The sequence below is a fragment of the Acomys minous genome, assembly GCF_964271855.1.
Source record: "Acomys minous genome assembly, chromosome: 15".
Lineage (NCBI taxonomy): Eukaryota > Metazoa > Chordata > Mammalia > Rodentia > Muridae > Acomys > Acomys minous.
Genome location: NC_140497.1, coordinates 75,674,728 through 75,688,198, shown reverse-complemented (window position 1 = coordinate 75,688,198; position 13,471 = coordinate 75,674,728). Strand labels below are relative to the sequence as shown.

The 13,471-nt window shown below is 44.3% G+C and overlaps 1 protein-coding gene and 1 long non-coding RNA gene across 3 annotated transcripts in view; one reads left to right on the top strand and one right to left on the bottom strand.

Annotated features, from left to right (window-relative positions):
• Positions 1 to 13,471, bottom strand: part of FRAS1 (Fraser extracellular matrix complex subunit 1) — a 408,415-nt gene that overhangs the window by 388,646 nt on the left and 6,298 nt on the right. For both annotated transcript variants that reach the window (XM_084760406.1, XM_084760407.1), the window contains exon 2: positions 6,349 to 6,380. In XM_084760406.1, the coding sequence (XP_084616532.1) occupies positions 6,349 to 6,380 (32 nt within the window). The remainder of the gene's footprint in view (positions 1 to 6,348; positions 6,381 to 13,471) is intronic.
• LOC311585327 lies at positions 3,249 to 13,009 on the top strand. The gene is made up of 4 exons (XR_014775191.1): positions 3,249 to 3,538; positions 4,419 to 4,518; positions 5,989 to 6,253; positions 12,743 to 13,009. It is a non-coding gene; the product is annotated as an uncharacterized lncRNA (long non-coding RNA).

The window sequence follows — 13,471 nt, the reverse complement described above, 5'->3', positions numbered from 1 at the left end:
AGGTGAGCCAGCGGGTAAAGGCACTTGACACCAGGCCTGATGGCTTGAGTTTAATTCCCAATAGCTATTTAGGAGAAGAGAACCCACTGCCATAAGTTGTCCTCTGACTTCCACATGCGTGCTGTGGTTTGTGCCACACACAATAGAAATGTAATAAAAGTTTAAATAAACATTTTATTAAAATTAATCAAAACTTGCCGGCACATGCCTTTAATGCCAGCACTTGGGAGGCAGAAACAAGCAGATCTTGTAAGTTCGAGGCCAGCGTGGTCTACAAGATGAGTTCCAGGACAGCCAGCGTTGTTAAACAAAGAAACCCTGTCTACAAAAAAGAACAAAAAACAACAACAAAATCAAAACACGTGCTTCACTTCCCGAGATTGACTAGCCACTAGCCACATCTTGAGTGTACTCAGTAGCCACACGTGGCTCTGAGGAACTGTAGCGGGGGTACAAGCAAGGAACCTTCCCATCACTTCAGCACTGCATTAAGGAATCTTGCAGAGTCAACCCTAACTCTCCTAACTGCAAATTTAAAAACTGAGGCTTGGTTTCATCCCAGAGACTCGCTACGCCATACTACACCGTGCTACACCGTACTACACCGTGCTACACTGTGCTACACCGTGCTGCACCATACTACACCATACTACATCATGCTACACCAAAGTACACTATGATACACCATACTACAGTGTGCTACACTGTACTACACCTTGATGCACCATGATGCACCACGCTACACCGTGTTATTCCATGCTACACTGAGCGACACTGTGCTACACTGTGCTGTACCATGCTACACCCTGATGCACCATGCAACATGCTACACCATGCTACACTGTGCTGCACCATGCTACACCCTGATGCACTGTGATGCACCATGCTACACCGTGATACACCACGCTACACAATGCTACACCCTGTTACACCATGCTACACAGCTGGTCCTCGAGCACCAGGACCTGAACCAAGATGCACTGGCCTCCATCACTAAGTCACGTCCACTCCAGTGTCTTGTTGCCACCTGCATATGAATGGCTGCTCTTTGTCAGGTCAGTCCTCCATTCAGTGTAGGCACTCACTCAGTTGCCCTTCTAACTAGCCCCATGGGGGGGATCACCCCTTACAGATGTCAAAGCAGAGGCACGATACATAAAGCGTCGTGTCTGACGGCATGCAGCAGGCACACTAGAGTCCCAAGGCTCAAACTCCGAAACTCAGGTCTTTCTACTGCATTATATTAAATATAGTAAATATATCATGTTTTTATTGTCCTTGATATCTTTTTTTCAAGTTTGTTAAAAGTAATGATTCATGATTCATTTTTTTCAGCAGTTGCCTGAAGAGTATGTCAACGTTTAGCAAGTTTGGTCTGGAGAAGAATAGTAGTTTTGTTCACTTCTGCAAACCAGAGGAGTTTTACAACGGTGGCTAAGGTGTATTATTAAACCAAGTGTTCTTGGGCAAAGTGAGCCGTGTTAACCGCCTTTTACCTTGCCAGCACGTCTATGGCAGGTGTAGTTCAGATGCACCTTACAAAGCGAAAGATGGCTGAGATGACAATCAAACCATCCATGCCCAGGAAGAATCTATAAAGGGGAGGGGTTTTAGCTTGGTGGCACAAAGCAACAGGGCAGTTAAATTATTTGTATTCCAGTTACTCAAGAAAGAGCAGAAGATACAGATATGTAAAAACTAGAACAGGAAATTTCTCTTCTTCTGCACTTGGGTCACTCCTACAGCAGCAGGACATCACAACTGCTTCCCTCTAATGGACTCTGAGCTAGGAAGCTCCGCCGTTCACAGGCCTGACCTTGTGCGTCTGAAAATGTACTAGCATGGCGGAGCACCAAACAGACCCCAAAATAGATTATTCGGTGTTCCTTTGGTATCCCTTCTTATCCCTCCCAGAAATCTCTGACTTGACAAATGAAAGAATATAAAAATAGGGGAGACAGAGTGAAAGGAAGGGGACAGCTGAAGTCAGAGCACAACTGAGAGTTATGGCTTAGGACCAAGTCATCCCGGAACGCCACTGCAAGTCCTTGTGCTTCCCAGAAGTTGGCAATCACAACACAGATTGAGTAAACACACACGCGCACACACACACACACACACATGCATGCACATATACACAGAAAATCTGTAAACAGTATTATGTGCCTGTTAATTATATGCACTGAGCCTCTGAATGCTTTTAGCATCGTGTCACTAAGTTAGTGCACATCCAACAGCACAGGCAAGTCTCAGTCAAATAGGAAGGTTAGCCAGGGACAGCTGGCTTTTCCAGGAGGTCAGGGATGGAGACTGGCAGAGACAACTGGGTGGCAGGTGCTGCAGGGAGGGGGCTGGGCACGCAGGGCTGAAGGTAAAATAAGCTAATCTTGCTCAGAGGCAAGCTTAGATGTGAGGAACAGAATGCTGGATGCGATGGTTTAGAGTCGGAACCAGATTTGAACCCTCTTCCTCTGGAACTCATGGGGATGGGGTGATGGTGTACACTTTCAGAACCTCCCCTTTCTTAGCTACAAAACCAATACATATTTCCTGAGTTGCTAGAATTTTTTTTTAAATACCAGCAAACTCACCATCCCTTTCCCTTCTCGTCTTTGTTCATAAAAAGAAAATTTGCAATGGCAAAAAAAGCACATGCCGGGCACTGTATGGGCACACTGCCCCACACACTCTGTGTTCTTTCTTCCATTAAAGATGATTCCGGGCGGGGCCATATTTGCATCCATTTCACAGAGTAGGCAACGGAGGTTATGACGGTGCTGCTCTGCAGCAGAGGAAGGATCTAAGCCAGGCCACCTCTGCCTAGCAGCACCATGAACGTGCTGCTCTCTGGGAACCTCCCAAGTAGTGAGGTGAACAAAAGGTGATATCAGTCAGGTGACTTCACAAGACATGGGGAAGGTGGCAACTAGGAGTTAAAAACTGCCTAAATTTGTGTTGCCAAGTCCTTAATGTCTTACTGATTTCTTTTTAAACTTTATTTCATATGTTTGAGTGTTCTGCCCATCTGTGCATCACATGTGTGCTGTTCCTGCAGAGGCCAGAAGAGGGCATTAGATCCCCTGGAACTGGAGTTACAGTTTGTGAGCCATCATGTGGTCACTGCGAATCAAACCCAGGTCCTCAGAAGAGCAGCCAGTGTTCTTAGCCACTGGGCCACCTCTCCAGCCCCACTTGAGGGGAAGTCTTTTGCATAAAGCGGACGCTTGCCATTTTTTAAGCTGCCCAGGTCTCCTTCCGGTTGCCCACCAGACAAGGGAACAGGGACCCAAGAACTTCACGCTCCTGTCCTACTTTCCTCGGCCAGGAAACAGGAACCTCAGGCAACAAGGGCTCTGGTGTGACGTCATCTCTTACATAATGAGCACCGTGGGGTGGAATTAGGAGTTAGCCCTGAGCCGCCACACACAGGGCGAGCTCGGGGGTACTTTTATAAGACAGGCCCTCTCACCCCAAGGAGCGAAGGAAGAACCGCTTCGTTAGGAGTTCCCAGAATAGCCTACTACCCCGTGCTAGCAAGGTGCACTGCTCTTATCTCTTGACATTCAAAATAGATCCATGTATGTTTGTTCTCCGATTTCACTGGCAGAGGGGCCATGCCTGTCTTCACTAGGTCATGTGAAGGGGGACTCATGACCAAGGAGGTACCGAACCACCACCCCCACTCTCGCCTCCCTCCCTCCTTTCCTCTTTTGTTCCGCTCCCCTTTCACCTCCATTACGTTGGAGATTAAACCCGGGCACCGGTGCCTTCCAAGCAAATAATTCACCTCGGAGGCACACACCAGAAGCTACTGTCAATTTCAAAGTCATTAAGACAAGAGGTTCCAAATAAATCAAAATGGAGACTCTCTAGACTTCCAGCCTTCCCGAGTCTCTGGCGTCTGCTTCTCCCACACTTGATTCGACAGCAGGCTTTAGTGACTCGCCTCTGCACAGTCGTTTGAAAGTATTCAACATTGTTTCCGTAGAAACAAGCGCGCTGTTTCTTTTTATATTCCTATTCCAGCAGTTTAATTAAACGATAAGTCAGGCCTTGTCACTTCTCTTGCACTTCCAAAGGTTCACCCACCTTACTGAAGGGACAAGCAAAATCCAGGCCAGGGCTGGACAGGCAAGTCCCCTGCCCATCCTCCTGGACTCCTTCCTTGGGTATTTGTGTCAGATACTTGGCCTCCAGGCTCCACCTCTGACCTCACACTTTACAGTCACCATGGAGCCCCCTAAAATGCTCTTCTCCTAGATGTCCACAGGGGTCAGTCTTAGCAGGACTCCTTCCAGGTCTTGGTTCAAGTGTCACTTTCTCATCCTATTTAAAGTAATGGACCCCAACTGAGATTTCCCCATCTTCCCACCCTACACTTCTTCTTTGTGTTTATTGGTTCCATTTCTTGATAGCAGACCTGACACACAGTTCAAAGTACAGGAAGGCAGAGAAGGTGTTGATCCGTTCGCTCATGCTCTCCAGGACCTAGGCTAGTAGGCTCGGTGCTGTCACTGAGTAAACTTTTAATAACAGTCGTTGTTGTGGTGGTTAGCATAAAACCTCTCCAAAATTCAATACTAAGTGCTTCAAGGACTTCGGGCTTGAGGAGGGTGAAGAACGAAGCTAGCAGAGCATTGGTAGCAAAGAAGGCACCTGGACGGCTTATGAGTGGGGTTGGTACAGGAAGCATACCCTCATCAGAAGACATGGACAGAGAGGACCAAGGTTATCCACTCGGTGTAAGTTAGAGAGACCATCCCTGACCATCCCTGACCATCCCTGTTTTAACTGGATGGAACTGAACCCTTGAATTTGTTGTTGTTGTTGTTGTTGTTGTCATTTTTATTCAACTACACAGCAACACACAGAAAGCCAAATGTAGAAGATGGCCTAGAATCTAGACTCCAGATATAACATAAGATAGCAGTAAAAAAAACAAAGAAAGAAGACAAATTGCTGAATATCACCCACCTCTCAATGGCCAAAGACCTCTAGCCAATCTTTTCATCTCCCTCCTGGGCTTGGTGAACCACTCCCAGCATTCAAGATCATGAGTTCGAGGCCACCCTAGGCTCCATAATAAGACCTTATACTCAGGGAGGAAATGCATGGCATGCCTACTGCACTGGCCTCAGTATCAGATGAGTCAATAGCTATGAAAATACACTGAAAATATATGACACACTTTATAAAGAAAGCAGTTTCCTCGTATTACTATAGGTGACTGACTTGTCTACACTGCATACAATTACTCTTCAAAACTGATGGCAGACTTTGGCCTCAGAATGATTTCTAAAATGTATTAAAGAATAAGCAGAAAGAAAATTCTGCTTTTAGGGCATGGAATTAGAAAAAAAAGAGAAAAAAAATAGCTTTTTCCTGATTCTTTAATGGAAAAATATCAAGAAGGGGGAAAGTACATAAATCTGCAGAGCAGCAACTATAGCATACAAAGACCAGATTGGAAAAATATTACTTCAAATATCTATAATTATCTAGATTCCTAGGAGCTTCAGCTATTCATCTCTTCAGCACAAGGATAATGCAGGATCACAAACTAAAATCCCAGGCATCAATAGCAGGCTGCTATGTAGGTGAGCACACCCTTCCCGACCCTTCGTCATCTGCCCTATTCCAGTACGTAGCAAACCCAAACTAAAAGAGTGATGAAGAATGACTTGTCACACCATTTATTAGAGTTGATGGAGTGTAGACAGTCTTTTCAATAAGGCTTTAGCACACTGCTATGCACCACAGTACATTATTAATGAAAAGGAACGCACAAGACTTGCATCAGCCTTCCCCCCCCAAGTCATTCTGACATTAAATTCAAAATCAATTCTGCCTACCCGGTTATGGCAAAGGGTCAGGAGATTAAAATGCTAATTTGTTTGTTGTTTATCCAAAAAAAATGAGCTTAACATTCAGAAAAATAATCAAGAATCTTTTCTGTTGTCGTGAATTTAATAATAGGTTTTTTTTAAGAGAGGATCAACGCATGAAACGAATGTATCAGGAATATAAACAAACTGCGCCCTAGTTTGTATGTGACAAAAGGACGGGATGCAATTATCCCTGACTGAGAGAACACAAGCGAGAGCCATCGAATGCAAATGGGGGGGAGCAGGGTGTCGAACTTTTCCTTCAGGACCCGAGGATCCGCAAGGAACTAATTTACTCTCCAAAGGTTCTTAAGTAATTGAGCCCGATGGTACCCAGATGTGCAGTAATCTTTAGCCAGCAAAGAAAAGTAAGTAAACTTTACAATGATGCCATCACGTCACTCACTCAGCCATCTCAGCCAAGCATCTTACATCCAAAAGAAATAGATTAAGAATGACCTACCGCCAGCAAGGAGCCCTGATAGAGACAAGCACCTGTGGGAGAGAAACAAAGCAAGAGTTAAAAAGGGAGACATGACAAAATTAACAGTCACTAACAGCTTATTCCTTAACTCCACCTCCATCAGACCCAGCCAGCTACTCAAAGGCCTGGACACTCTTCCCCTGGTGGAAATAACTTACTACATCAAATCAGCATCACTTGCAGACACATAATGGAGTACATGACCAAAGAATGTGATTTGAATTTAAAAAGAAATGTCTTTATACCTCAGCAATATGGCTGCCCAAACAAGACCTGAGCAAGGACAACACCAATAGACATGTGAACACGTAAGGGGGCAGTCCCAGGGGGCCCCACCCCTTGACAAAGAACTACAGACATCCAAGGGATGCTAAGAACAGGAGAAGCAGTCTCTCCTGGGGGTGGGTGGGGAGAAGGCCCCTAACTGGTTCTGCAATACCCAGTAGTCAGCCCTGACATCTTGTTCATGCAAGCAACATCGAGCAGACTTATTGGTGTGTGTGTATGTGTGTGTGTGTGTGTGTGTGTGTGTGTGTGTGTGTGTGTGTGTATGTGTGTGTGCGTGTGTGTGTGGTGTGTGTGTGTGTGGTGTGGTGTGCGCGTGTGTGTGTGTGGTGTGTGGTGTGTGGTGTGGTGTGCGCGTGTATGTGATGTGTGTGTGGAGTGGTGTATGTGTGTGGTGTGTGTGTGTGGAGTGGTGTGTGTATGTGTGTGTATGTGTGTGTGTAACAGTAATAACTAACACAAAATTGACTAGGAATTCCAGAGGGACTGGAAGGAACAGTTGGAGGAAGGAAAAGGAACGGAAGGGAGTGATATGATTGTATTTTAGTTTAAAATGTATTTATAGTGGCATAGCATATACACAGTGCCATTATCGTCGGGCTCTGTCATGGAAGCTCCAATAAGCCAATCTCAATTTACTTAACCAAGCTTCTTTCTTACTTTGCTACTTAAATTCTCCAGATCAACTCAAGGGGGCCGATTTACTCCATAATAATTCTCAAGTCTCACAGTTTCTCTCACGTTCAGTTCCTGAGAATGCACTTGGTCTATGAGGATTCTTGAACTTGACCCCATCCTTGGACAGGATAGCACTCCTCCTTTAAACTCACAGCCTTTCCTGCCTGTATTATTTTTTGTGAACCCATTCTTGACACTTCCCTGTGGTATTCAATTTTTATCTGTTGTTATTGTTTGGTTGTCTGGCTGGTTGGTTTATGCTTGTCTTGAGACACCGTCTCCCCATGTCTCTCAAATTGGCCTACAACTTGCAATCCTCTTGCCAGCTTCTAGAGAGCTGGGACTACAGGCCTGGAACCATACTCATCTCTGCGTGTGATATTCTTCGTGAAAATGTTGCCTCTGCTGCCCCTCATATGCAGAGGTTAGGGGCTCACACACGCTCAGGTAAGGGGCTCACACATGCTCAGGTAAGGGGCTCACGCATGCTCAGGTAAGGGGCTCACACACGCTCAGGTAAGGGGCTCACACATGCTCAGGTAAGGGGCTCACGCATGTTCAGGTAAGGGGCTCACACATGTTCAGGTAAGAGGCTCACACATGCTCAGGTTAGGGGCTCACACATGCTCAGGTTATGGGCTCACACATGCTCAGGTTAGGGGCTCACATATGCTCAGGTTATGGGCTCACACATGCTCAGGTAAGGGGCTCACACATGATCAGGTTATGGGCTCACACATGCTCAGGTTAGGGGCTCACACATGCTCAGGTTAGGGGCTCACACATGCTCAGGTTAGGGGCTCACACATGTTCAGGTTAGGGGCTCACACATGCTCAGGTTAGGGGCTCACACATGCTCAGGTAAGGGGCTCACACATGTTCAGGTAAGGGGCTCACACATGCTCAGGTAAGGGGCTCACACATGCTCAGGTTAGGGGCTCACACATGCTCAGGTTAGTGGCTCACACATGAACAGGTTAGGGGCTGCCTCTACTTCTTGACCTTGCCTCCCACCTGCCCCCCTAGTAGGCATCTGCTAACTTACTGTATAAACACAAAAGCACCAACTTCCTGTCTTTCTTACAGTACATTCTTCACTGGGGGCGGGGGAGGCTAAGACACATAGATCAGTGGTTCTCAACCTACCTAGTGCTGCGACACTTTAATACAGTTCTTCATGTTGTTGTGATCCCAACCATAAAATTATTTCATTGCTACCTCATAACTGTAAAATTGCTACTGCTATGAATCATAAATATTTGATATGCAGGCTATCTGACATGTGACCCCTGTGGAAGAATCATTTGACCTCCATGAGAGGGGTCGCAACCCACAGTTTGAGAACCACTGGCTTAGATGGAAGCTTTTGAAAAGCGCCCTTCTGTTGAGGCCCTGACCTCCAAAATCTTTCTCATTCCGTGTTTTTCCTTGACGTGCTGTTTATGAACTGATACGTCTTTATATTTTCCAGTCATTAGACACCAAATAAAAAAAAGAAAAGGGTCATCTGTTCTAAATGTAGAAGAAAGCAGAATCTGACTGGGGGCGGAGGAAGCTGATATAATGACCAGCTAGCATATCAAAAAAAAAAAATCAATCTCTAAGCTTTATGTTTTAGAGCAATATAAAAAAAATTGCAATCCTAATTTTTAGATGTGTGCACACATTCTCCAGCAATTTAAAACAGCACAACAGGTGTTATTTAACCTGGAAGCAGGTGTGCAGCATGCTACCAGCCAGTCTCTCTGCAAACGAAACACAAAATAGGCAGCCAGCATGCAGACACAGCAAGGTGGGAGGGTACCTCGGCAGGGCACAGTTGCTCTCCAAGGAGGCGTGGACCAGTTTATTACAGTGCGGTTTCCCAGCCAATCCCAAACAGGCTAGCTTCATAGCAATGGCTGTCCTACCTCCCCTGTCAATCATGAAACTAACAATCTTTAAAGAAAATGAGATGACTATTTACACTTGGGTTTGAATGAAAGATCTCAATGGGCAATTTGCTGAAATGACTTTTATGTCCTTGACATTCAAATAAGAAAAACTTGAGATAAAACCTTGAGAAGAAATTCATCTCAACTGACCTACTTTTAAGGGATTTTGTTTTGAAGCTATTATTTCAATCTATAATATGCCATAAGAAAGGAGATATATGTGCGTATAAATATTAAGCCATCAGGTGTATCTAGAAGAAACATATACCCCAACAATTCAGTTTTTAAATCATTATGTGTGTGTTTGTGTGTGCGCGCGCACATGCACATATATGTGGGAGCGGGGCCAGAGATCAACCTCAGGTGTAGGTGTCATTACATGAGCACTTTCTATCATGTGGTTTAAAACAGGATCTCTCACTGACTGGAACTAGCAAGCAGGCATGGCTTGGTGGCAGTCTCCACTTCCATAGCACTGCTATTGCAAGCTCAGGGCCCAGGAATTGAACTCAGGTCTTCATGTTCACACAGCAAGCACTGTACCAATTGAGCTGTTTCCCCAATAAACAATACAGTTTTAAAGTTTTATCAGCACCATAGTTATCGTTCAAAATAATGAGCTTTATGATGGCATGTATGTATGTATGCATGTATATATATATATATAATATATATATGTATGTATATAGGAATGTATGTATGTATATAGACATATATGTATGTATATAGGCATGTATGTATGTATGTGTGTGTATGTATATAGGCATGTATGTATGTATGTATGTGTGTATATAGGAATGTATGTATGTATATAGGCATGTATGTATGCATATAGACATATATGTATATATAGGCATGCATGTGTGTATATAGGCATGTGTGTATGTGTGTATATAGGCATGTATGTATGTATGTATGTATGTATGTATATAGGCATGTATGTATGTATGTATGTGTGTATATATATATATAGGAATGTATGTATGTATGTATATAGACATATATGTATGTATATAGGCATGTATGTGTGTATGTATATAGGCATGTATGTATGTATATAGGCATGTATGTATGTATGTATGTGTGTGTGTATATAGGAATGTATGTATGTATATAGGCATGTATGTATGCATATAGACATATATGTATGTATATAGGCATGCATGTGTGTATATAGGCATGTGTGTATGTGTGTATATAGGCATGTATGTATGTATGTATGTATATAGGCTTTTCTGAGACAGGATTTCTCTTCATAGCATCAAACTCACTGCAATCTGCCTGCCTCTGCCTCCCTGAATGCTGGGATTAAAGGTGTGTGCCTCTGCGGCCGGCTTTCTTGATGGCATGTTTACGTGTGCATAAAATTACACACCTTGGTCATATTCACTTCACACTGATCCCTCCTCCTCCCACTGGCCCCCATTTTCTTCCCAAATAGTCAGTTTTTACTTTCATGCCTGCAGCTCACTTTCCAAGTTAAACACACATTTACTTATTTCTGATGCTTATTATAATTATAAAAATTGTAATGATGTTTTTAAAATTATAATGAAGATAATAACTGCTTAGGTACAATTTAACAGAATAGAATCACTTTTTAAGGCTATTAATCTCTTAATGGTTAAGCAACTGAATATCTGTGACATATTCAGGTTTTCTTTGCAGTTGACGGATAAAAATTGTATGCATTTATCATGTATGTCATGATGTTTTTCAAGTGTGTTGTAGCCTTTAAAATAACCTAAGACATTAAACGTCTAGGGGGAAAGGCAACAGTTATAAGTCCATCCTCTCCTACAGTCACATAAGGCAACTTTCCAAGAAATGCATCATTAGGTCGATCCATTGCCTTGGGGACATCAGAGTGTAATGACACAAACGAAAACACCGAGACACGCCTAGGCAGTAGACCCTCCTCCAGCCAGCACGTACACTGGCCATCACTGGCCAACACTTCATTACAGGATATGCAATTGTAACTTTAGGTTTTGTATCCATAAGGTTGTCTTGCAAAAATGAGCTTTTTTTTTTTTTTACCCCCAAGGAAATCTAGTACCTTAAGAAATAAGCAAACAGCCATAGCAAAGCTCATTTTTGGAAGTCTGGATAGAGGCAAACTATAAACTCACTGCAACATGAAAATAGCCAGCAGCCTTGAGAATGGCCCTCCATTTGTGCTTCTTTAAGCCAAACATCCAGGACAGACCCAAGTCAAACAATATGCAGCTGATAAATCCTACCATTAGAAAAAGAAATAACTCAATTTGGGTTACTCCACGATGTGCAATTCCAAAAGAAATAAGCTTTGCCCTCTCAGGGCGTCCCCTAAAACGAACAGTGCTGCCCAGAAGGCAGCCGCCTGGCTGAGTCTCCATTAACACACTTTCCAAAACCTCGTTTCTACTCTCCGGAGAAAACAAAGCATTCCAGCATGATGCCCAGTCCCATCAAACATTCATCATCACCCAAAGCCAGACGAGGCCATCCAGAGCACGCATATTTCTCCTACACTATGGCAGGCTGCACACCCACCAACAGATGAAGCTGCGATCCTTTCTGGCAGTGCTGGGAGCATCTCCTGGCAGCAGAAAGGCAACAAGGCCTTTATTCCATCCACCCTCTCTCTACATACACACACACACACACACACACACACACACACACACACACACACACACACTTTTTTCTTAAGGAGTACTAGAACTCCCTATGGGTCTATGGTTTGGACTTAATTAATTGGGATGAACTTAAGCAAAACTACAGCTTTAGATAAACTGTTAGAAATGGTAGAGACTAAGGAGAAGCTGGCTTTCTTTACAGGAAAACTGGAGGGTGGGCATGTTGGGGGACAGGTAGGGGCACAGTTGAAGCTGGAGTTCACAAGCTGAGGCCACCCTCTAGTTTCAGAGCATGGACTGACAGCTGAGATACCAGCATCTTAGTTTCTACAGTGGGGATATTGCTGTCACATTCATAGAGTGCCATGCAGTAAGCCTACAGCCTGAGGCTGGTCTGTCCTCCCTGGCTGCTCTGTTTATTTCTTGTGAATCAGATGTGCAAAAGTTGCCTGCATAAAATAAAAGTCACAAAGGCTCCTTTCCTGAAGTCTCTTGGAGATCATAATGCACTCCTTTATTGGGCACCCATATGAAGTTTAATATTTTTAGGGAAGTTTTGAGATATAATTTGTACCATACTTCTATCTTTAAACTATTAGCCATAGAGAGCGTAGCTAGTAACTGAGTCAATTAAAATAGTTAAACCCAACAGCGACAAAATGTCAGACTTTTGTGCAGCAGTTTCCGCCTTGATGAAACTTTGCATCTTCGAGAAAACTTAAGAGATGAAATATCATAATGTTCCAAGGAGAGGTAAAATACTGCAAGGGAAGATCCTTAAGACAGGAAGTAAACTCCAATAGCTTCAGGAAGTTCTTGAAGCTGGCTAGATTCACTACTTCCTTTCTCTCACAGAGTGTATAGAGTAAAGACTGCTGAGTGTCACTCCCAGAGGAGCCAAGTTACAAAGAAGCAACAGAGACCAGCCAAGGAGCCGAAGAGAGGCAGAGGCCAGGCAAACTGCCCAGATGGAGCAAAGACCAGCTGGGCTGCCTAGAAGAGGCTCAGACCAACTGTGCCACCTGAAAAGGACACTCTGCAGCCTGTTGTTGCAGTGTGTGCCAGGTCCCTAGCTTTGTTAGATGTCACCCATCCAGCTGTCTCTGAGTCACTTCTCCTGTGAATCACTCCTCACCTGTATTCCTGTAAGTGACTCTAATAAATCTCACTGGCTCACCAAGTTGAAACTTTGGTGGTACCCTCCTTTGATCCATCACGGCCTCCTATTTGGAGTGAGTGGCTATAGATGTGTGTGTGTGTGTGTGTGTGTGTGTGTGTGTGTGTTGTGTCTTTCCAGGAAGAGCCTGCCACACAACACAGGCACACAGGTCAAAAAAAATCATGGCACACAGAGCCACTAAGATAAGAGGAGATTTGGAGAGCGTGGTGTCTTAGTTACGGTTACCATGACTGATGAAACAGCATGACCAGAGCAACCTGGGGAGGAAACGGTTTGTTTGGCTTATGCTTCCACATCACAGTCCATCAGGGCAAGGCAAGGCTGCAACCCAAGCAAGACAGGAAGCCTGGAGGCGGGAGCTGATGCAGAGGCTATGGAAGGGATGCTGCTCACTGGCTTGCTTC